This window comes from Cimex lectularius, unplaced genomic scaffold, assembly GCF_000648675.2.
Source record: "Cimex lectularius strain Harlan isolate CLEC.00 unplaced genomic scaffold, Clec_2.1 scaffold55, whole genome shotgun sequence".
NCBI lineage: Eukaryota > Metazoa > Arthropoda > Insecta > Hemiptera > Cimicidae > Cimex > Cimex lectularius.
Window position 1 is genome coordinate 1,797,373 of NW_019392647.1, and position 25,273 is coordinate 1,822,645.

The 25,273-nt window shown below is 36.1% G+C and overlaps 3 protein-coding genes across 3 annotated transcripts; 2 read left to right on the plus strand and 1 right to left on the minus strand.

The window, feature by feature from the left end:
- The first annotated feature begins 10,325 nt into the window (after positions 1-10,325).
- LOC106668084 (cuticle protein 21-like) lies at positions 10,326-13,958 on the plus strand. Its single transcript, XM_014396507.1, has 2 exons — positions 10,326-10,366; positions 13,300-13,958. Exons 1-2 carry the CDS (start codon positions 10,355-10,357, stop codon positions 13,891-13,893), a joined length of 606 nt encoding a protein of 201 aa, XP_014251993.1. The 5' UTR covers positions 10,326-10,354; the 3' UTR covers positions 13,894-13,958.
- Positions 13,959-17,464: 3,506 nt separating this feature from the next.
- On the minus strand, positions 17,465-21,501 carry LOC106668088 (larval cuticle protein A3A-like). The gene is made up of 2 exons (XM_014396514.1): positions 21,424-21,501; positions 17,465-18,115 (listed from the first exon to the last, which is right to left on the minus strand). Exons 1-2 carry the CDS (start codon positions 21,430-21,432, stop codon positions 17,543-17,545), a joined length of 582 nt encoding a protein of 193 aa, XP_014252000.1. The 5' UTR covers positions 21,433-21,501; the 3' UTR covers positions 17,465-17,542.
- A 495-nt stretch (positions 21,502-21,996) lies between these two features.
- On the plus strand, positions 21,997-23,332 carry LOC106668203 (hsp90 co-chaperone Cdc37-like). Its single transcript, XM_014396735.1, has one exon. It carries the CDS (start codon positions 22,138-22,140, stop codon positions 23,254-23,256), a length of 1,119 nt encoding a protein of 372 aa, XP_014252221.1. The 5' UTR covers positions 21,997-22,137; the 3' UTR covers positions 23,257-23,332.
- The last annotated feature ends 1,941 nt before the right edge of the window (positions 23,333-25,273 follow it).

The following is a 25,273-nucleotide window of genomic DNA, read 5'->3' on the forward strand; positions in this document are numbered from 1 at the left end:
GTACACAACATGGGCATGTACAACGAAGAACCCATCTGCAAATTATGTAATGAGGAGGAGGAAACAGCCACCCATATCATCTTCGACTACTTCTTAGGAAAAGGATTGAGTCTATTGCACTGAACTAAGGAACTAGGAAGGTACAATAAGTCAGAAGGCTGCAGTTCCTGGGGAGTACAAACCCTGCTCCCTAGTATCCTTATCACCATACCATACCTATCCCAACTTACAAGACAACTGTACTAGTGCATCAAGTGGTTATGACGAAACAAGAATCGATGAAATGTCAATCATCGTTTTCAGGATGAAGATGAGAACACAGAAGAAAAATAAGAACTAAGCATAAAATATTCCTCATCTCCCTTTAGACTTGAAGATTTTGGAAAAGCATGTCTGAAAGTTGCGTAAGAAGAAAATGGAAGAAACTTGAGTTTGTTGAAAAATCTTCTCAAGTTCAATAACCATAAGAATTTTTTTTAGCTCCATCAGACAGAAGTACATTGTTCGTATAGGTTAAAGACCAATATTTCGTCATCAACATCACAAATAGGTACAAATTAATGCTAATTGAATCAATGTTACGTTATATTAATTCAAATCATACCCACCTTCTCGAAACTGCACCATCACCGCCTATCTTTCGACCCTTTACGTAAATGTCGTTCACCCATCGCGTTACCTTTTTCATTTATTTGTCCACCAATCATCGCTCTTGATTTGAAAGTGAAATCTTCGTCCTGCCCTTTAGCAATCAACCACTCTCGAGGCGGTAGACGAACTTTTAAAAAATTCAAAGTCGATTCAACCAGGTCTCCTTCCGACAATAGACTAAAAACAGCCAATTTTATTAACTAGTAAAACGTGCCATTGTTAATAAAGAATTCAACTGAAAAATTAATGAGTTTATTGTCTTGCTTCATGGCATTAATTAGTACAAAAAACTCTAATTATTTTCACACTTTATTAGCTTTTTAGTAAAAATATAAGCTCGTAGAACACATAAACTTCAAGCTAAATCAAACTTCAACGCCTACGTCCTTTGTGGTGAAAGTTCGTCTGGTGACCATTTAAAGGAGAGAAAGCCGTGCGACATTGGCATTGGCTCCGACAGCAAATTAAAAAAAGAAATATTAAATATCTTTGTATGTTCAATAAAGAAAATCTTTAACAACCAGGTGGCTCTTTTTGATAATAACTGATTCAGAAAACGAATGATGCAATATAGCCTATGTTATAGTAACACGTGTACGAAACTGAGTGATGCAATTGTGTTCTTTCGGGGTCAATAAAAAATATTTTAGAGAACTCCTACGTGAAAATTTGAAGGTGAGTATTACCCGTATTTTATTATATGTCTTTGGTATCGAAATGCATTAACACAATTTTCTCCCATTGTAAGTAATTTTATTTGGCCGTTTTGGCTTGGTCATCGTACGAAGATGGCAACCATAAGTAGTTTTGTGTATCTCCGAACCTGCGGTACATTGATCATTGTTGATAATCAATTAATTATTCTTTCTAGGGTCTTGGTTGAGATAAAAAAGACAGTGTCACGAGCGGTATTCGAACCCACGACCTTTGGCTAAATACGCCGCTACTCTACCACTTGAGCTATCGTGACTTCCACCAACTCTCTATCCCAACCTACAACCGTTCGAATTTTCCCCTTTTTTGCCAATTTCAAAGTCGTAGGTTCGAATCCCACTCATGACACTGACTGTTTTATCTCAACCAAGACCTTAGAAAGAATAATTAATTGATTGAAAGAAGTAGCTTTCAATTGACTACGAAAACGTAGATGGATTAATTGTTGATAATTTTGAACCTCTTAGGTGTTCCTTACGTAAACCCTTGGCAATTGGGGTTTAGATGCTGTGGAACTATTCCCATACCATTTTCCATTTTATGGACGATTTTTATCTTTTGATACAAAATGATTACGTTATCATACACGACCCTTTAATAAGTACATAGCCTCTTTCCATGCAGGTCTGATGTCTCGTTCTATTCGACCAATGCCCATTTAAATCCCAAAGACAATTCATGCTCTTTTCTAACAATCCCAATTAATTCTATTATTTAACTAATCATCAGGAGAATTTTTCGCTGTTCCAAAGATACCTTTAGTTGTACCTGTCTATTCCTGACATAATAGACGTTGATCATATGATGATAGTCGCATTTTTTAAGGTGATATTTACAATTGTTGAAGCATGTACTGTGAATATACCAGTTAAAGGTTTGAATTTCCTCCTGTTGAAAAGGATATTTTCTTTGTAACATTGGGTTATTGCTGCGAGTAATGTTTTGCTTGACTAGTTTCAATTTTTCGTATTTGTTGTATTCTTTAGTTACCCAGGTTTCCAGTTTCCTTTTAATATAACTATAGTTTACGAGACAAAATTAATCCGGAGCCTTCTTTTTTAGCTAGTATTTCTACTGCCTCGTTGTACTACCCAATATTTTTAGGGCATTTATGCAGGTCTAAGATTTGAGGTGATCTTTGGGGAGAGCCTTTAGAGCTGTCTGACTCATTGGGTTATTTAGATAATTTTTGGCTTGGTCATCATAAGAACATGCTTTGTGTATTTCCAAACCTGCAGGTACATTGATCATTGTTGATAATTTTGAACCTCTGAGGTGCTCCTTACGTTAGCCCTTGGCACTTGGGTTGTAACGCTGAGGAACTATTCCCCAGACTTGACGTTTCTGCTCTAAGATTTCTTGACATGAAACACCTCTCCAAAATTTATTTTAGTAAGAATATATCAGTTATAAGCTGTCTAAACGAATAACACTCCAAAACAATTTAATCGAGTCATGGGTTGATTACGGTCTAAATTTCAATAATCATTTGCCATGTTGCCGCATAGACGATACACCAGATTAATATTTTTTCTTGTTCGTTTTTCAGTAGTGTAGATCGTCATTGTTCCACTCACCTAGATCGTTCAATACAATCACTACAATGAAATTCAATACAATCAATACAAGGTCACACTACTGTGTCCCTCTACTCCTGCAAGTTTAGATTTGACTAAGACGCATTTTACACCTATCTTTTAACTGCTAATCAAAAATTATCAGAAACATTTTCATCAATATCCTGGTATAGCCTTAGAATCATATTGATTCAATTTTTCAAATCAAACAGATAATTCTTGCCCCTGTCATGCTTTTCCTTCATGAACCATCAATGAAACAAAGCATTTTTCTTTTCTTTTACTATCAGTTATAATTTTATTCCGTCGCTAATTACTATAGTTTATTATCGATTAAGTGAAGTTCTCAGGTATTGCCAAGGACCTATGAGCAGTTGATTGTAAAAAAGCACTCCTGCACCTGCCTCTCTATATCATTTTATTTCATCTATATATGACATTACATAATACCATGCTTTTCCTCGTTTTATATTTATATTTACCATATAGGTATTAAGGACGTTTTCCTCCACACGATTGTCTCTCTCATGCCATATTTTGGCCTGAATGGTTTAATGCAGGTGTACTAGTAAGTAGATAACCTCCATGGAACAGATAGTATAAGATTGTAGAAAAAAAACACTTTTGCAAATTGTGCCTCATTAGTGTTCTATATGGATCAATACATTTTTACTAGATAAGGGGTCAGGAGGGCTTCTGGCTCGATAATTTCATTCAAGTACAGTCCCTTAGAGTACAAAGTCGATTATAGTTATGCTGAGATACATGAATAGGATGTTTGAATTTAATCAAAACTTCCGAATAAACCTGGGTACCAAAAAAAGATTGGGAAAGAGAGGGAACAACTCTTTCAAGAATGGCACCATCCTTTGGTACACATATGGATCTAGAAAACAAGAAGGGACAGGGGTAGGAGAATATTGGAACCAAATATTCAGAACCCATGGAAAAACACACCAGTATCTTTCAAGATGAGATTCATGCAATCGAAAGATGTACCCAACTCAACTTAAGTAAAGGGTACAAAAACAAGAATATAGCTATCATGTCAGATAGCCAAGCAGCCCATCAAAGCACGAAGCTCAAATATCATTAGTTCAAGGATGGTGTTGAACTGCTAAACCAAATTAAACATATTAGGAATGCAGAATAAAGTCAGTCTCTGCTGGATCCCAGGACACATGGGAGTAGAAGGCAACGAGAAAGCGGACACTCTTGCAAGAAAAGGGACTGCTACACCGCTGATAGGACCCGAACCCTTCTGTGGCATAGGCACCTACTTTATTAACGAGTATCTCAGACAGAAGGACGAAAAGAGAATGAGGGAACTTTGGAATTCACTCATTGGACACTGACAATCTAAGATTCTTCTAACCAATTCCGGAAGAAAAGAAATTACAGAATGTGTCAAGGGCAGCAGGAACAAACTGCGACTCCTAATAGGATTCCTAACAGGACACTGCAAGTGACACTTAAAGAAAATTGGAATAATCCAAGATGGCACATGCAGATTCTGCAAAGAGGCAGAAGAGACACCAACACATTTACTTACAAACTCCGGAGCTACACTAACCCGCAAGAGGAAATGTTTTGGGATGTATAATATGACCATAGAAGAGCTTCAACCATTGGAACCGGACCTATTAATCAAGTTTCTTGATGAAATAGGACTCACCGATATGCTTTAGGCAGAGCACGGGGGATACAATAGCTCTTAAAGTGCGCAGCATACTATACCCCGAAACTATGTGTACATCTACATCTACGCTGAGATAACGGATATTTTAAATCTCAACCAAAAACACTTCAAATGTGTCTCCTTTCTGTTCTAGGTTAATCAATATGCCAATTTTTATTGTTTACCTCATTTTCAAGTGCTAAGGTCCAACGTACATATAGCACAGGCGATCTGAGAATTTCATTCTTGGATCAATCAATATTTCCTTTAGTAACTGTTCTAAATTATTGTTCTTTCCTTTTACCCAAATTCCTATATTTTAATTCCAGTTAAGTTTTTACGAAGGTTTTATCACATATAATTGTTACAATTCAGGTCCTTTTTTGACCTAGATTGTTGAACACAGGCATTCTGGTAAGTCGGCAACCTCCATGGATCTAAGAGTATTTGATTGCGGAACAAAACACTCTTGCAATTGTGCCTCATTAGTTTTGTATATCACTCAGTGTCCATTTATTTTTACCAGATAAGATTCGGAAGTTTTGTTCTGAATTGATTATTTCACGCAGGTATGATTACACGAAGTAGAAAATCATTTAAGGCGATTGAGTAGAAAATAGTATAGTTATTCTGCAGTAGCCGCGAATATTTGACTAAAATACATCATCTGTGCCACCTTCATGGTCTATTTCTATCATTATTATATATTATACATATGCTTTCTTCGTTCTTTGTCATTCCAGTTATGTTTTACGGAAGTTTATCAAACACGATTGTCAACTCATGCTTGTCTTTAGACCAAGATGGATGAATGTAATATATCAGATAGTATATTTTCACGTACGTTTAGTCGGATTTGTCGAGCTCGGTCTTACTGAGACCATAAAAGTGAAAGCCCATTGTAGTTATATCGCACGGGATCTGTACATACGATTCTTGGGCCAAAAACATATTTTTCCCAGTACCTTTTCCTTTTCAGATTGCTCTAATATGCTTCCTTCATTTTAAGCCAATTTATAATATTTTTTATGTGTGGTGATTAGTGACTGTTAATCGATATTTATTTAGAAATCGTGAGATGCGGTCTGGTGTGACGTAGGTTTTAGAAAAACATTTTCTTTATCGTGCCAACGTTTCGATCTTTATTGAGATCTTCTTCAGGGCTCAAAGTGTTGGTCTTCTGTGTAATTGTGTCATTCTTGCGTGTCGTACCGAGAGTGCCTCTCGTGTAGAAATGTGTGGTGATTAGTGACCGTTAATCGATAATTATTTAGAAATCGTGAGATGCGGTCTGGTGTCTGGCATGTCGACACGACACGCAAGAATGACACAATTACACAGAAGACAAACACTTTGAGCCCTGAAGATGATCTCAATAAAGATCGAAACGTTGGCACGATAAAGAAAATGTTTTTCTGAAACCTACATCACACCAGACCGCATCTCACGATTTCTCAATAAGTATTTTTTATCTTCAAATTCAAGGTTGGCTTCGACCTCATCTGACTCAGCTCATCCCTTTTATCCATGAGTATGCACGTAGGCATTGGGTTTATTTAGCTTTTAGCCACCTGATGATTTTACCTGAGCTATTTTCGGCATAAATAACATATAACTTAATTTAATCAATACAATTTGATCACGAATTCTCTGTGTACTGTTCGTATTCATGGTGTTACATAAACGGCAGGACTTTTAGGTAACAATTTATTTTTACTTTAATAATCAATTATAAATTAAAACTTAAGTAACATGATGAGTAGGAATAGGCCTATTGTAGAAAAGTCAATTTATTTTCTACCCATCTTCTTATTATGGAGTTTCACAAAATCAGTAAGGATACCATCAAAAAATTAAAACAAGTTTTTTATTTTACGATTGTTAACATAATAGATAGACCTGCAATGGGACAACATCTGATAGCAATTATTTTGGCAAGGGGATATTTCAAAGGTACTATTAGGTATCAAACAAGCGAAATGTTAATCGATTTTAAGATATACTAATTTTTTGTCCTCAAAATAAAATGGTTTATGTGGTAAGGAAAATCTGTTGAGAAATGTTTATCCATATCCACCATTTTATTATTACTTTGTATTTCAATGTGAAGTATTAATTATAGTTGATAACTAAATAGTTCTTTTCTATTGTCTATGATATGGAACAAATTATTCTAACGACTATTTATCTACACCCAGTATTTTGTCTGCCTGATGTTCACTGGATTCACACGAAATATATTTGCTAGAAAATTTCATTTTTAATGCTTCAACAACTTGCTGTTGAAAAATTATGGTTGGATAAATTACACATTATATTTTGCAGTAAGTTTTTATAGCTATTAAATAAGACAAAATTCAGACATTAAAATGTGTGTAATATATTTTTCATGCTAATTCATTATAAAATAGATTTATCATTATAATTTAAAAAAAGGTGAGGGATAAGGCCAATTTGAAAGAAAATCCAGTTCTTTAGACCACCTTTGGAGGATCCTTCATCAGGACAGATGTGGATGTCAACCATTCGGTATTTCTGTACTTTATTGATTTCGAATAAAATGTCGAACATAGGAAAATCATAAAAATTCTTAAAAATACCAAATGGATGATAAAGACATTAACATTATCGTAAACCTTTACTGGAACGAAAAAACAAATATTAGGATAGAAGGCTGCACAACTGATGACATCGAAGTCAAGAGAGGTGTAACGCATGGGTACATCCAGTTTCTATTACTATTTAACATCTAGTCCGAAAATATTCAGCGAAACTTTTAATGGCGTAGAGGAGAATTTAAAATTGAAAGGTAATCCAATAATTATTAAGCGATATGCAAGAGAAGAACTACACAGCTTACTAGATACGAAATCAAGTAATGAAAATGGTTTACAACTAAATGCGCAGACTAAATTAATTTTTTTTAATAAAACACTACCACAAACTTAGAAATCAAGCTAAGTCAAGATGTCACCTTAGAATGGGCCCAAATAGTAATAACTAAATAAAGATACATATATAAAGAAACAAAAGCAAAAATAGAAAGGCATTTACTAAAATGAAAAGTGTACTGTGCAGTAACGATGTTTTCTTATATTTTGACCTCAGAAGTTAATCTTATGATTCTTCCTTCTTGGAGGTGGGATAATAGGTCATCTCATAACTCATGACACACTCTCATGAGATGACCTATTATCCCACCTTCAAGAAGGAAGAATCATAAGGTACGGTGCAGTCTTGAACTTGGTCTGAGATTCTGCTGAATGCGGTCGAAGCAACGACACTAATAGTAGCCTCTATGAAAAAAACTTGAGGATTTGAACCTATAGAAGTTGTTAAAAATAGGGTGAACAGAAAACATCACTGTCGTGATGAACACTAAGAAATATGAACAAAACAGCAGACATTGACATTACAGTAAAAACAAGGAAGCTGGGGTATTTCAGCCATGTATTATGTCACCCGGAAATTTATGAATATTTTTCCAGAAGGAAAAAACAAGGTAGAACCAAAGCACTGAAGCACTTTACAGCTGTTGTAGACAGTGTGCGCATTGCGATCATAACGACCACCGTCCGTTTACAGATAAGGATCACGAAGAAGAACAAAAAGGAGAAGAAGAAGAAGAAGAAGAAAATAATAATAAATAAATCACAAGGTTAAGGAATATGAACATTTATTTACACTATTAATTTGTCATCATGTAATCATAAGAAAAATACGCCAATAAATTTTCAAACATAAATACTTGGATTACTTGCAACTAAATTAATTTATTAAGAATACATTCTGATGTTCCATCAATATAATTATTATTACAATTTAATCCATTATATTTAGTGGTCCATTGACCACAGTACGTCTTTTTATTAATTAATATTTTTATGTAAGGTTTTTGGTTGAAACAAAAAAGCTAGTGTCACGAGGGGGATTCGAACCCAAGAACTTCGGCTAATTACGCCACTGCTCTACCACTTCAGCTATCGTGTCTTCGATCCCCCATCGGACACCAACTTCCCATCTACCTTTCGAATTTTCCCTCCTTTTTTGCCATTTTTTAACCGTCGTATAATCAACATTCGATTCTCGGCGACAAATGAAATGGCCACAGGGAGTTTTTAGTGAAGATATACTTCGTTTCACTTATTAAATCCATTGTATTTAGTGGTCTATTGACCAAATTACACCTTTCAATTAATTACGCTTTTTATGTAAGGTTTTTGGTTGAAACGAAAAATGGTAAAAAGAAGGGAAAATTGGAAAGGTAGGTTGAGATGGGGAGTTGGTGTCCGAGTAGATCGTAGTCACGATAGCTCAAGCGGTAGAGCAGTGGCCATTTAACCGAAGGCCTTGAGTTCGAATCCAGCTCGTGGCACTACATTTTTCGTTTCAACCAAAAACCTTACATAAAAAGATTAATTCATTGAAATATTATAATTTAAATTTAACAATATATGTAGTACAGAGACATTTTCATAACATCAACGTGAGAAATGTAATTTGTGGGACGTGTAATAATTAATAAATTTGGTTTTTGCGCTGAAATGGCACTACGCCACTGGGTCCGACCCCACTTCAACATCAGAATTGTTTCAATGGAGTCTGTTTTGTCGGTTTTGTCATCACCTGTAGGTCAGAGTCTAGCATAGACAGACCCTGTGACTTAAACCAGCTCAAGACCAACTTTAATACATTTCTATCAAATATATTAAAAAAAAGCTTTAATTGGTTATATTTCATGACAATTGTCGATATATTGTTGAATTTAAACTGATAATAATTTTTAAAATAGTTCTTAGGTTTGTTAGAATATGTGTGGTGATTACACGACACGCAAGAATGGCACAATTACACCAAAGACAAACACTTTGAGCCCTGAAGATGATCTCAATAAAGATCGAAACGTTGGCACGATAAAGAAAATGTTTTTCCGAAACCTGCATCAAACCAGACCGCATCTCACGATTTCTAAATAATTTATTAGAATAGTCGATGAAATGATATGACGATTAATTAATTGTTTTTTGAAAAAAAAAATAACTTTGTTACAGATTGTAATCCAAGGAGCTTTGAAAGTTAAAACAAAAATTCTGGGTTATGAGGCGATTTATCTTGTATCAAGTGAAATCATAATTCTTGAAGATAGCAATCAAGTTTTTACGAAAGCTCACTGGCTATAAGATCTCAGCAAGCTTTGCCCATTTATAAAATTTTGGCTCAAAATTTAATTCCTGTGATTGATTAATATTTCGTTTTTTGTAATTAAATTGAGCTGAAATATTAAATTTTGATCAGATTTTTGTTTTTTAAAAATTGAGTGACGTATCTTCACTTTCTTAACATTGACTTAATTTGAACATTTTATAGAAATATGCAAAGCGTTTGATTTTTTATTGTTAAATTTGCTGATTTTAAGCAAGTTATGTTCTTTGTGTTAAGTTGAATTCGTTACATTTTTGGAGACTTTTTGACTCGAGACATCTCGCTTCTTCTTCGTGCCATTTTCGCACAGTTAATTTTTTTAAATCAGGCTTAACCATTCCCTCAATTTTTCTGCTTTTCTCTCTTTTTCGAAATAGGAAAATTAATAAAAAAAGGCGGTGGTCGAATTGCAAGGGTCCGAGGTGGGGTTGGCCGCCTCGAGGAGTGGGTCAAGGACCGAGGGGTTGGCACTATATAAGAGTAATGTGGCCATTAGGCAGTCAGTCTAGAGTCACTCAATACCACTAACGCCATGGCAGCTAAGGTGAGCACTGGCAAATTTTCAAATTCTAAACTCGATTTTCAATTTTTCCAAAATGCTATTTTCTTCCGATTCGATTTCAAATTCGGTCTGACAAGTGATTCGATTATGTTGTTCAAATTTGATTCTATTTGTTCCACTGTTCTCGAAGATGATGGCTTGGTGAAATGAGACAAAAAAATTGTCGTATTAAGACTAGAAAAGTTAATATTGTTATAATTAAAATTTAACTTTGCTTAAAATTTAACTCTTTAATGATTTTCTTATTTTTCAAAGAAGGTTTTTATCTGAAAACTCATTAAATGAAACTGCCTGTCTAATGTCAATTATTATTAATTTTTAGTACAAATTGTAAATTTAGTTGACAATATAAAAATAATATAATGAATAATATGGACAAAGGGGTTAAACAGTTCAATAAAAGAAAAGCAAAATTTGGAGGCAATAGTTTTATACATAATAAATCCATTACAGTTCGTGATCCGATTAACCAATTAACTTTTTTCAATGAATTAATATATATGAAAAGTATTGGTTGAAATAAAAAAGTCAGTGTCACGAGCGGGATTCGAACCCAAGACCTTCGGCTAAATACGCCGCTGCTCTACCACTTCAGCTATCGCGACTTCGATCCACTCGACACCAATTCCCCATCTCAACCTACAACCTTTCGAATTTTCCATTAATTTGTTGCCGAGAATCGAACCCTGATTACACGACATTTGAAAATGGCAAAAAGAGGGAAAATTCGAACGGTTGTACGTTGAGATGGAGAGTTGGTGTCCGAGACGATCGAAGTCAGATAGCTCAAGTGGTAGAGCAGCGGCGTATTGAGCCGAAGGTCGTGGGTTCGAATCCCGCTCGTGACACTGACTTTTTTATCTCAACCAGTACCTTTCATAAATATTTATACATATTATTCACACAATCGAACATACACGTTTAATTTAAAATATAAATAATATAAATAAAGGTTCTCTTTGTTCAAATATTTTTCTTCTTTGATTTATTGTAGTTAAAATTGTTGTATTAATTGAATTTCATTTATTGTATATTATTAACACTAAGTATAAATTCAGTTGACAATGTAATGAGAATACAAGGAAATGAAAACAAAATATTAACGAATTGAGCAAAACAAATACATATATATATATATATATATATAATGATGAAAGAAAACATGATGCCTACAAACTATCGTCATTTATATTCCTACAGAACTGATTAAAACTTGCAGCATGTTGTACATTACATGCCACGACTTCGGACACTATATATATTTATTTATGTATTTATTTATTTTTGTGGTGGTTGAAAAGGGTTTAAAAGTACGTTTCATTCACTACGACCTATAATCGACTTATAACGCCTTATAATCATTTAAGCACCTTCCTCAGTGCCTCTTGGTTCACATATTTTGGTGTTAGTATTGCCTTACCGATGAGGCCGTATGTGGCTAACGCTTCACATCCACAAAGGACATGTGCCAATGTCTCTGGTTCCTCCAGACAAAGTCAGCATGGCCCTGCTCTGCTTTGGTCATCTTCTTTAGGTGGTATTCGAGAAGGCAGTATAGAGGCATAAAACTTTTCATTCCTGCCTTCATTTCAATTCCTGCCTGGTCAGAGTGGAGTTCCTTCGCCTTCATAGCTTGCCTCTCAAGCCATTTTTCCAGTTCCAACTTAAGCACATATTCCGGTGATCTTAGTTCCGGTCCCATGGGTGAGAGGGCTGCCTCTTTATTGGCTAGTCATCTGCTCATTTCCTTCTATATCTTAATGTCTCGGAACCCATATTAAGGTAATCTTGTTGTGCTTTCCTAAAGGCATTAGACAATTTAGGTATTCCCAGATAAATTTGGAGTTGAGAGCATACTTAGTGCCTTTATAGTCGTCTGACTGTCTGAGAGTAAATCTGTGCAACCTTTCATATTGTTCTTTATTAACTCTTGTGCATAGATTGAAATGTTGGGGTTAGTTCAAGGGGCTTTACTAGGGCATAGTTTGGCCCTTTAACCCCTACACCTACCCCGTTCGATATTAGGGCCCCTTCCTCAAGCTTGGAGCTACCCTTCGCCCTAGGTTGCACTCATTATAAATTATTAATGCAAAATTTAAATACCGTTGAAAATATAAAGAATGGGACAAAAATAGTTATTAATTGAATAAAACCAATTAAAATGTGAAGGCACCAGTTTTATAAATACCATTCACATGAACACACATGCACACTCTCCCCCTCTCTCTCTCTCTCTCTCTCTCTCTCTCTCTCTCTCTCTCTCTCTCCAGCATGGAACTAAGATATTCGTCCTGAACTATTAATGTTTATGTGAATTGAGATTAACGTTTGATAATTTTTTTCTCACAACAATATTTATGCTAAGAATATACGATACGACCACCAACCATCTTCCATTGATCGCTAAACGCAAAAATTTTTGGTTTTAAAAATACTTATACGCTTTTGTAAACGTAAGGAAAAAAATGTTTCCTCAGGTTGTCAGTTTGGACAATAATGGCACATTAAAACCCATAAACAAGTAAGTTATAAATTTAGTGAAATAATTAACACAAGAAGAGAAATGAAAAATAAAACATAACCATTTAATTGCGTAATACGTCTTCTATTACATATAGCTAGTCATCATTGTATATAAAAGTATGAAAAATATACCTTTTATTACATTTTAAATTCTAAATATTGTCTTTTTCTCCCACCGAGTTTAACAAAATTTGTACTAAAATGGGAAAAAAAATTCTGTCCTTTAACCTTTAACCCGATGATGATAAAAAGCCTGTAAAGTTGCAGATTATCTAACAAGGTTTCTCAAATTATTGTTAAGGAAATTAGGCCTTAAGGATATATTTTTCCGTTAAGGAAAAAATTAATTAATGGACAAGGTGTGGCTTAAGAATTTTCTTTGTATGTTTTAGTTTTTCATCCTCGCAGCTCTCGTAGCTGTTGCTCACGGAGGAGTCGTCGCCCCAGGACCAGTCGCATACGGCGCCGCCCCTTTCGGCTATGCCGCCCCCGTTGCTAAAGTCGCCGCTCCCCTCGCCTACGCCGCCCCCGTCGCTAAAGTCGCTGCTCCTCTCGCTTACGCCGCCCCCGTCGCTAAAGTAGCCGCCCCCGTCGCCTACGCCGCCCACGTCGACGACTACGACCCCAACCCCCAGTACAGCTACGCCTACGACGTCCAGGACGCCCTCACCGGTGACTCCAAGACCCAGCACGAAAGCAGGTCCGGAGACGTCGTCCAAGGCAGCTACAGTCTCACCGACTCCGACGGAACCAGGAGGACCGTCGAATACACCGCCGACCCCGTCAACGGATTCAACGCCGTCGTCCACAAAGAGCCACTCGTCGCCAAGGTTGCCGCCCCCGTTGTCGCTAAAGTAGCCGCCCCTGTCGCCTACGCCGCCCCCGTCGCTAAAGTCGCCGCTCCTTTCGGATACGGCGCACCCGTCGCTAAATTCGCCGCTCCCCTCGCCTACGCCGCCCCCGTCGCCAAGGCCTACTACCATTAAGACTGTAAATCCTACCTGAACATATTTATATATGTCTATTTATTTCATTTTCCTTCAAAAATAAATTAAACTCTGCTCAAATGTATTGTTTATTTACATCCCTTGGTAAATTATATTCAGTTATTTCAATTAGCCTGAACGATATAATCTAAAATAATCGTAGATTTGATCTGAAAATTCATGATTTGGTTAAGCACTTATTCTTTTATTTGATCAGAAAGACTTGGTGCCTTGATAAAGCCATATTCCTTTTAAGTAAAGGCAATTTTTTGACAAAAAAAAGACAGGTAACCGTTCGAAATCAACTAATTCACGTAAATTGGGTAGCCCGAAAAATAATGCAGGTTTTCCTGGTTTCTCTCAATCACCCCTATGTATAATAAAATGTTTACATTTGATTGATTATTCTTTTGTGCAAATGATAACACTTTTTAATCCTCTTCTAAACAGAAATGTTTGTTTACCTACGTAGCAGGTCGTTACATTGGAATAATACGGTCATTACTAAGACGTCAACGAGTGATTTTCGTTTTACAAATTTCAGTCCGAACTGTGTCCAAAAGACTAGAAAAAATTGATGAAGTCTGGGGTGTTGACAGTGTGAATGAGAGCACCGTTCAGAGATGGTTTAAACAATTTCGAGAGAGAGACTTCAGCCTTGAAGACAAAGAAGGTCGTGGAAGAATTTTTTCCTTTGATGGCGATGTTCTGCGAGCTTTGGCAGAAGAAAATCCCAGAACAACTGTTCGAGAACGTGCAGAGAATCTTTCAGTTAGCAAATCGATCGTCGTTGACTACCTTAAGACAATTTGAAAGGTGAAAAACCTCGAATATTGGGTTCCTCATGCATTAAACGACCATCAAATTAATCATCATTATGAAGTTTGCTCGGCGTTTCTTTACCCACCCCGAATCAGAGAAGAATCTTTTCTGGAGACTTGTGATGAAAAATTTGATTGTTTGAACTTCGTTGTTCTTTGGACTGTCGGCCTCTCAATTCGGCCATATCTTGCATTCCCAGTTGTGGTCGAGCCGTCCTGGTGAAGGTCTCGAATCTTTTAATTCCGGTGAATCAAAATTCGTCGATATTCCCGGATACAGTGGCGTTCACGTTCTCGATATCTTGTTTTGTCGTCTCACCCGTACTTTCGTCGATCGAACTGTTCCTGCGGCGAGATCGTTGTCTGCACCACGAGGTAATGGTTTTCTGTTCTTTTCTTCGAACCATCTTTTCTCTCCGATCCTCTATCCCTCTAGGACCCTCGTTGGTAAAGGAAGGAAGCCGACGGAGTGAGGTTTATTTTATTATTTTTTTCTGTTCAAAATTATTTTATTTTATTCGGTTTTGTTCACACAGCAGACGTTCTTTACCGTGGCTTGACAAAGAGGCAGTACTACATTTAATAAATCCTCAACTCGTAAAGAAAAGGTGATGGGGACTCTTTGATTGGCTACATTTGGGCTGATTTAATACAGCTTTTGAATCCTGGCGAAACAACTTATGCCCAAATGTATTGTCCTCAAATTGAAGCTATGCACCAGAATAGTTTAAAATCATTTATTATTTTCTGGGCAACCTAAAAGTAAAAACTTTTCGGTTAAAATAACTAATTATTTTATTCACTTCATTGAGCTGAAATAACAATTTTGTTTCGGTTTCAGGATTATTGTGATTAAAAGTCTTGCTGAAATGACTTTGTACTTTTCTTAATTCGTCATAAAAATCTGTAGGTATTATGTTGGCGGCACTGGCACTCATTCGTTATAAAGAAGAATTTGATCACTATATTGAATTAACTTTGATACTTAATTTCACTAATTTCGTGGTCCGCTTGACCAATTAATATATTAATATATAGATAAAAAAGTCAATGGCACGAGCGGGATTCGAACCCACGATCTTCGGCTAGATACGCCGCTGCTCTACCGCTTGAGCTATCGTGACCTCGATCCACTCGGACACTAACTTCCCATCTCAACCCCACCTTTTGAATTTTCCCTCCTTTTTGCCATTTTTCAATCTGGCGTATGTAGCCGAAGATCGTGGTTTCGAATCCCGCTCGTGTCATTGACTTTTATCTCAACTAAAAACCTTAATTAATTGTTTGATACTTAATGTTAAATTTGTACTTGTAAAGAGGCTTATGAGGTATCTACTTAGATCAAAGTTGAAAAGGCTTTTTTATATTCGACAAATGAATGATTTAAAACATTTAACCTAAACGGCATGAATGATGATTTGTCTGATTAATCGCAGTGTTGATTCAAAAAGTGTAGCAGTATGCTGATTTGGTCAGAGTAATGTAGTGCAGACACACTGAAGATGACGAAAGCCTCAATTCGTCTGACAGACCAACCCAACGAAGAAGGCAGACCAAATTACAGGCTGGAAAAAGTCTTTTATCCCATTAGCATTTTTCCCTGTGAAATCAACCATTTTAGGAAAAATTATCTACAAGTGAGTAGTAAAATTCTTAAATATTCACATTTACTTAATCCTTTTAAGTCGGGCTTTAGATCTGGTTATTGTTCGACAGCCTAACTGAGGGTAACATAATTCAATCAACGAACCAAAATCTCGTAATGAACAATATTCACCAAAAGTTTAATTTCAGCTCTACTAATTGTAAGTTTTTGTTATATTTGAGTACGGTTTTCAACTTGGCAATTTCAACTCAAAAAGATTTGACATTAGTTTTATTAATGCTGGGATTATACAGGGGTCCAGTCTAGCTCCTCTCTTATTTTCCATGCACATCAATGCAGATGATTGTCAGTTAACTGTATAGTACTCTTGTAAATTCATGTCAAAGACTATTCTATTAAATTGTTCTGTAGGATCTTACTTTTTATCTAAAAATTATCGTTTTAATAATTAGTGTCCTATTATGGCAATTAAAAATTCATAAATCTTCCGTATTTTATCAATAAACCAACGTGATTATTGTACAATCGTCGGAAGGCTGAATTGTTCTACTTCCAAGCTATGTCAACAAGGCTTTGGTTTTGTGTAAAAGTGTGTTGTTCCTCTCGGGTAGAAATGTGTGTTTCATGTTCTGAAGATAACCCGAATAAAGGCCGTAACGTAGGCAAAAAATTTAAAAAATGTATTTTCTAAACTACCTCATTCTTGATTCATTTTATAAACTAAGATGATGATAAAATAATGGTTAATATCAGCTCTAGTGGATAATGACATATTTAGTCCATGGTTCTCCGAATATAAATAATAGATTTTAATTTAAAAAAAAGGTGGATTGATTAGGTGAGGTGTCTAGTGATAACCAGAAAATAATTGGCATCAGATTTACCTGTTTTGTAAACCTCTCTTTTTTATATTTTGTTCTTACTGGGAAAAAAATGTTAACCCTTAAAATAACAATAAAATTTGTCAACAATTATATAAATGTCTTATTGCAGACTTCTTACCGTCAGTAGGCATGTAGGTAATTTGTAGTCTTATAGCTACTTTTGTCTGGTTAAAATATTTGCATTATCATCCAGAGATTTTACTGATTGCAGATGGCATGAATTAAATAAATGAATGAAGGATAGAACATAAAAATCGAAATGATCGATAAAAAATATATTTAACGTAATATCTAAGCGTATGAGGTATGTACAATAGTAGCATCGGTCAGCTTTGCATTTAGTAGTGAGCATATCCGTAAGGAGATGCTACTTTGGCTACGGGTGCGCCGTATCCGAAAGGAGCGGCGACTTTAGCGACGGGGGCGGCGTAGGCGACAGGTGCGGCTACTTTAGCGACAACGGGGGCGGCAACCTTGGCGACGAGTGGCTCTTTGTGGACGACGGCGTTGAATCCGTTGACGGGGTCGGCGGTGTATTCGACCGTCCTCCTGGTTCCGTCGGAGTCGGTGAGACTGTAGCTGCCTTGGACGACGTCTCCGGACCTGCTTTCGTGCTGGGTCTTGGAGTCACCGGTGAGGGCGTCCTGGACGTCGTAGGCGTAGCTGTACTGGGGGTTGGGGTCGTAGTCGTCGACGTGGGCGGCGTAGGCGACGGGGGCGGCAACTTTGGCAACTGGGGCACCGTAGCCGAAAGGGGCGGCGACTTTAGCTACCGGGGCACCGTAGCCGAATGGAGCGGCGACTTTAGCGACGGGGGCGCCATAGCCGAAAGGGGCGGCGCCGTAGGCGACAGGACCTGGAGCGACGACTCCACCCTGGACGGCAGCAAAAAGCGATACGAGAGCAATGTACTGAAAGAAACCAAAAAATTATTTTAATCATTCTGATACTAATTCATTTGTATAATCGGCCACAAAACTTTCCAGAAAATAAAAAGCCTGCCTACGCATACGCATTATTAGCCTATGAAATTGGTTACGATATATACATAATTTAATAAGCAATTACCTATTAAAAAACGGTAATATTTCTTTCAAAAAACATAATTAAAGACATGGAAAAGGAAGTCTAAAAGCTGACATTGATATATTTCTAATGTCACAAAACATTAATCTAGTTTCTTTTATACCATGGACATTTTTCGTTCAATCGTTAAAGAGAAAATATGTAATTGGTTGGATACAATCGATTTAAACAATAAAGTGATCAGTGAATAAATTAATTATTTTATATTATTTGAGTTTCCGAAGACACAACAACGAATTAACCATCACCACAGGGGAATAACATTTTTCCTAGATGGAGTATAAAGAATTATGAAAATAAAAGGGACAGTGTCAATACAAATTAAATATGGATCAGTTTTACGTACGTATTAGTTGCTACTAAAAAAAATAACAATAAACTTTCTTCCTTCTTCCGTCTTTCTTGATAACCTTTCTGAGCTATTTCTTCTAATTTGTTGATCCGTGTTTTATTTGTTAGGGTAAAAAAGAAAGGGGGCATTCGATAGTGGAGTAGTAGATTATCAATGTCAGGGCCCGAATTTCCAAAATTTCTGATATGCTCAGTAGGATGCTTAAAGTGAAGTAAAAAGTAAGTAAAAGACACATAAATTATTCAGTTCAACATTATTGTCCAACTGAGAGCCATGTCATACTGAGAATGAGAAAGCGGAAAAGAAATTAATCAATGAATATCGTTTTATTAAAAACCTTTAGCAAATTACGGTGCGGAACAACCTCTCTTGTTCTCTTCATAGAGAAAGGAGAGAAAGAAAGAGAAATAAATTCATGTCTTTTTTTAATGTAGCAAATTTAGGTCCGAAACAACTTCTTTTATAATCCCGATAGTTTGAGGCAGGGAGGGAGCGAGGAGGTGCGAAAATTGAAAGAGAGAAAGTGGAGAGAGAGAGACTAAGAGAAAAAGAGAGAGAGAGAAAGAGAGAGAGAGAGAGATGTATTATGTTACAGCATATAAAAATATAAGGTTCTTGTGAAAAAAAAATTCTCAAATGTAAATCTCAATTTACATAAATATTAAGCTTTTGGCTCCAAGAGAATAGCTTAGTACCATGTGCAGTATTGAGAGAGAGAGAAAGGGAGAGAAAGAGCGAGAAAGAGAGAGATATGGTAATATGTTACTAATAGCGTAGTACCGTTGAAACGCCAAGTTTTTTAAAAAACTTTTTAATGTTAGAGACAGTCATTATATGATGATTTTCTTTGAATTTAGCAAGAATTTCTCGATTCTTCTTAGATTAGACTTTCAGATAGAAAAGTACCCTATCTATAAAGGACGCTATGAATCCTCGATGATCTATAAAAGTACCACTTTTTATTGGCACTTATGATACGGTTAATTTTTTTATTGGCATGTCCTTAAGAATCCAATGATTATTTTTACAATAAACGTCTATCTATTTATATAGAATTTTAAAAATAATGGTAAAAAACCGTGTAGAATTGAGACATAATTCCATAAAATTTTCTAAAATTTACAGAGCAAATTTTTTTTTTGTAATTTGTTTAGAATAATTTTTTTAAAATTTATATTTGGTTTTTTCTTTATATAAGGTAATATTATGTATTAAATTATAATACTCAAATTTTACTTAATATCTTACACTCTGTTTATTTTTTCCGCTATAGAACCAATGTATTTGATCTTGAAAGAACAAGACAGATTATTTAACTTACAGCCACATTACCGCAATGTTAATTGTTTTTCAGATTTTTTAAAACAAAAATAAGCAGAACATAAATTATTAATTTAGAACTACATAATCCTTCTTATATACGTTTTCTGTAAGGGAATTGTACGACAAAAAATATATCCAACGCTTTTTCTTGGGTATTTTACGGTTTCTAATAAATTTATAAATACATGCTTCTAGACAGGTCTGTTTAATTGAATTTTTACAACCATCTCATATTTAATTTATTGTTTAAATTTATCAATACTCTAAGCTCTTAAGATAAACTATTGTATTCGTTTAACATAAACCACTTAACATGAGATACATATTATAATTTATAATTTCTAAATAAATATTTACTGATCATTGTGTATAACTAAGTATTGCCTCTACTACACCTTAATTGACAATATTCACCGAAATATGGAAATAACACTGACAAAAAACATTCCTCATAAGAATGGACAGCCAAGCAACTATTAAAGCATTAACAAACAAAAAATACATTAATATTAGTCAGTGAATGCATATCTAAAACCACGTGAAAAACAAAAATCTGATGTTATCGTAAATACCAGGATACAATGAAATTTTGGGTAACGAAAAGCAGACACACTGGCCAGAGGGAGGATTTGCAAGATCACATAATCTAAACCTATTCTTGAAAGAACAAAACCAAACATAGAATTCATCTCTCCATCTCAGAATGGCTTGAAAAAGAAAAAATGAGATGTGGACAAACTATACAGCTTAGGTTAAAACAACCGTCACAAAGACAACAAACTCACTGCTAAGCGAGGGCTGAACTCAGAGTGATATGACTATATGCCGGTCACTGGCATCTGAGAAAACAAAGCATGGGTGTATTCAATGATGATTTGTGGTCTTCGAAGTAATCAACGGAGACATAAGATAGGATACAGGGAAAACCTAGAGAAATGTAGTAATGATAGACAATAACCTAGTCCTTGGGAGAAGGATGAGTCGATTGCACTGAATTAAGGAACTAGGAAAATACAATAAGCCACAAGACTGCAGTGCTTGACAAAAAAACCCCGACTTCCTAGTATCGATATGACGATCATCATCGGTGTGTGTGTGTGTGGGCATTTGTCCAAACCTTCCTGTATTTTGTTAAAATTGATCAATATTCATAAGCTCTTAAGACAAACTATTAGATTTTTAAACCAACAACTCGTCATGTGAAATGCATACTATATAGTATAAATAAATATTTACTCATTATGCATTATAAACAAGCATTGTACTTATAATCCTGTAATGGACAAGATTGAAAAATATTAAGAATTAAATGACAAATCGCCATGGTAACTTATTAATAAAATGAAAGGTTATTTCGGTATAAAAAAGCCTATGCTTAGAATATTTTCAAATTGGACTGTAATTGGAAGAAATGTATTAGTTTCTCTCAAGACGATTTATAGAATCCTTCCGACTCACCTTGTACATGTTGGATGTGTGTTGTACCGTGGTCCAATCCTTCTGATGTTGTTTCAAACGCGTTTATATACCTGTTACGACCCCACTAATTTTGTTTTGGTATTGCCCCACTGCACTTTAAATTGCAACAGTTGAAAAGGCCCTGCTCTGCCCCCTCGGCTCATTGTTGGGCAACCCCATTCGACAATCTCACAAATCGGTTATTTATATTCGCCTCGTGAACCGCCAAAGATCGCTAAATGTCGGACCGAATAATTACCAATTTACACGGGCACAAAATTGCTCTTCTAAAAAATCGAGATATGATTTCTATTATTGCTTTGATATAATTAGCCTGGTTGTTTTTTTTTTAATTGAAGGATATTATCTATTGAGGTAAAATCTTTAGTAAGTCCAAATGAAGTAACAACGTATGAAACCCCCAATTTCAGAAAATTGCAATATTTAACAAATCTGAATTTTTTTCAAAAAAACAGGATTATATTAAATTCCCTGTTTATAAAAAAAACATATTGGTAACATTGTTTGAAGAACACAAAAACATACATTTAAACATATACCATATGAAAATAAACACATGAGAACAATCGGCTTCATTATTTTATAATTTTTATTCAATTAAAATCGAGCTTTCATATTATAAGTTAGACAAGCCTTTGTTTTTCTCTGCATCTGAGCCACCAAATTTGAAAGTGAGGTATTGGTATCGTCGAAATGGTCGACTACAGCAAATGGAAGAGCATTGAGATCTCCGATGATGAAGACGAGACGCACCCCAACATCGACACGCCCTCGCTCTTCAGATGGAAACACCAAGCGAGGATCCAGCGGATGGAGGAGGCCAAAAAGGAAAAGGAAGAGTTTGCGAAAGCCAAAGAAGTCAATCGGAAGAGGATTGACGAGATAAAAGAACAGCTGTCTAAGGGAGATGGCGAGGAGGTGGACGTCCCTTTGCTCACGGCCAAACTCGAAGAATTAGAGAGGACGGAAGAGAAGCTGAAGAAGACCGAAGAAGAGCTCAGAGCGAAAGAGAGAGTGACGCCTTGGAACGTGGACACGATCAGCCAGCCCGGTTTCACGAAAACATTGATAAACAAGCCGCCTCAGTTGGAACTGGAAGAGCTGTCCGAAGAGGAGAGAGAGAAGAAGATGCAAGAGTTCATCGAACAGAACGAGAAAGAGCTCAAGGTGTACGGTATGCTGAGAAAGTATGAAGATAGTAAAAAGTTCTTACAAGAACATCTGCATCTCGTTTCCGAATACACTTCCAATTATCTCGTCATTTGGTGCATAAACCTGGAGTTGGAAGGTAAGCAGATGTTGTCCCAGCACGTAGCCCACCAGTGCATCTGCATGCAGTACATCCTCGAGTTGGGAAAGCAGCTCGAAGTCGACCCGAGGGCGTGCGTCAGCTCTTTCTTCACGAAGATCCAAATCTGCGGCGAGGACTACAAGTCGAGCTTCGACGACGAATTGAAAGCTTTTATCAACCGGGTGAGAAGGAGGGCCGAGGAAAAGCTGGAAATGGCGATCCAAGAGCAGGAAATAGAGGAACGAGAGGCGAGGCTTGGCCCGGGGGGTCTCGACCCGCTCGAAGTCTTCGAATCTCTGCCGGAGTCCTTCAAAGAATGCTTCGAAAAACAGGACATCCCGTTGCTGCAGAAAGCGGTCGCCGAGATGCCAGAAGAAGAAGCGGCCTATCACATGAAGCGCTGTGTCGATTCCGGCCTCTGGTTGCCCGACGGCGGAAAAACATCAAAAGAACCCTCTCAGGTCCAAGAAGAAAGTGAAACAAAGGACGAACCCGAATCGTCCACCAGCCAAGAAAAATAACTCGACGTTAAATCTCCCTATGCAAGAAAACTCGCTTATAAAAATAAATAATAATTACTAAACTGCAAATGCAATATTTATCGAATATTTGTGCTAAACTTATATCAACTTATATCACATGTTACATTACTAAACATCCGTTTTTTCCAGACTCATCAAACTATAAAAAAAGATTTTACCTTTAAACTTGCCTGCAGTTAGTTTTCCAATTTCCTTCCCTTCAGCTTTAGGAAATATTATTCAACATTTAATAATTTATAACTTCATTATACTCGTGTAGTAAGACTTAAAATGGCCTATCTGATCATAATGACATTGCTGTTTTCATTCAGGTACCCGTTTTGAGTCAGCAGAGTCAGAGCACCTGCCAGGTTTTTTAAATTACAAACAGAAGCCAGAAGCATTACTTGACGTTTTCATGTATAAAAACCAAAAGATAAAATTAATCACCAAATCTGACGTTCCAGTTGAAGCAAGTTTCTCGATTTTTGCTGTCTTTCATAACATCTAAGTTATTAGGCTAAGTCCGTCCAAATTCTTTTTAAATTGGGGTAATCATCTTTTATTTTTAATTGATAGTTAATTAAGTTTTTGTTATACCTATACTCCAACTAGTTCCGAGGGAACGCTGAAAACCTTCTCATGTATAAGAACAGAAAGATAAAATTTAATCACCAAATCTGACTTTGCAGATGAAGCATTTCGATTTTTGCTGTGTCTAAGTTATTAGGCCAAATCGGTCCAAACACTTTTTAAGTTGGAGTAATCTCTTTTATTTTTAATTGTTAGTTAATTAAGTTTTTGTTGTAACTATACGCCAACTAGTTCCAAGGGTAACGTTGAAAACCGAACACATGACCTCGTCTGTCACAAATCAAAACTTAACCAATATTTCACTGGTCTATTTTTTACATGTAATTACATATTATTTTCATAATTTTACTTTCTACCAATTGTGCATAAATTATATTGATAAAGGCAAAATCATAACTCTGCCAAAATTCTCCTTGCAATTTTCAAGAAACTATGTTCCAAGTTCTCGTCAATTTTCGTATTGGATCCCACAGGAGATTTTGGTTCGGTCTTAATTAAGTTAGCAAAATTTTAGAGTGAGTTTAAAGTTAGAAGATACAATAATAATATCTTTTAATTAAACTTGTTAGCTTAGCAATAAAATTTGTAACTATTCTTTGTAAAGAATAAGTTTGAACCTGAAGCTTACTACTTGAAAATAGTAATTTTTTGCAGTCTCTTCATTAGATTCTATCTATTGCCCGATGAAATATAAAATAGGTTATGAAAGCAATAATATAAACGGTAAAATTAAAAAAAAAAATAGGTAGCTTTTCAAAAAGTTTAATATTTAGGTTTTCAGTGTGAAACTCGGTTAACCTAATTTGATAAAATTTCAACTTTCGTTCGGTGCTTGAGGTTTTCTTTCTCAAGCTATTTTTCCAGCTCCAGCTGTAGTTCCTGGTATGATTTGGATAGCTTGTTTCGTTCTATGACCTCATGTCGATCATCCCGTTTGTACATGACCACATCCAAAACCCACCATATAAATTGCCACTGGGCAACTCCTAGCAGGGATACGGATAGGGATAAAAGAGGCGGCCACAAGTCCTACTACACCTCGAACTCAATAAATCTATTGTGCTCCCCTGTTCTTTATAACTCACTGGCCAGCTTCAAGTTATTAACAAGCCTCCACAGCTTTGCCAGTGGCTCCTTAATGTAGGATATTGTTTGTAGTTTTTGTTGTCCTAATTGCAAGACCCTGCACCTACATAGATCTTCACAGAAAAATAGAATGTGTTCTGCGGTCTCCTCCTCTTCCTGGCAGTATCAGCGCAGTGTTTCTTCTGTCCGTACTCCTATCCAGTGCATATGCTTTCTTAAGTGGCAATGCTCTGTCGGGAATCTCTTGGGAGAACCGGAAACCAGGTTCGGTTGCGATTGCCTTCCAGAAACCTCCGTTGTAAGGATGGTCCTTCTATTAATCTCTTCGGGTACCTGT

Excerpts from the sequence above, each read along its gene's own strand:
- LOC106668203 (XM_014396735.1), top strand. The coding sequence starts at position 22,138 with ATGGTCGACTACAGCAAATGGAAGAGCATTGAGATCTCCGATGATGAA.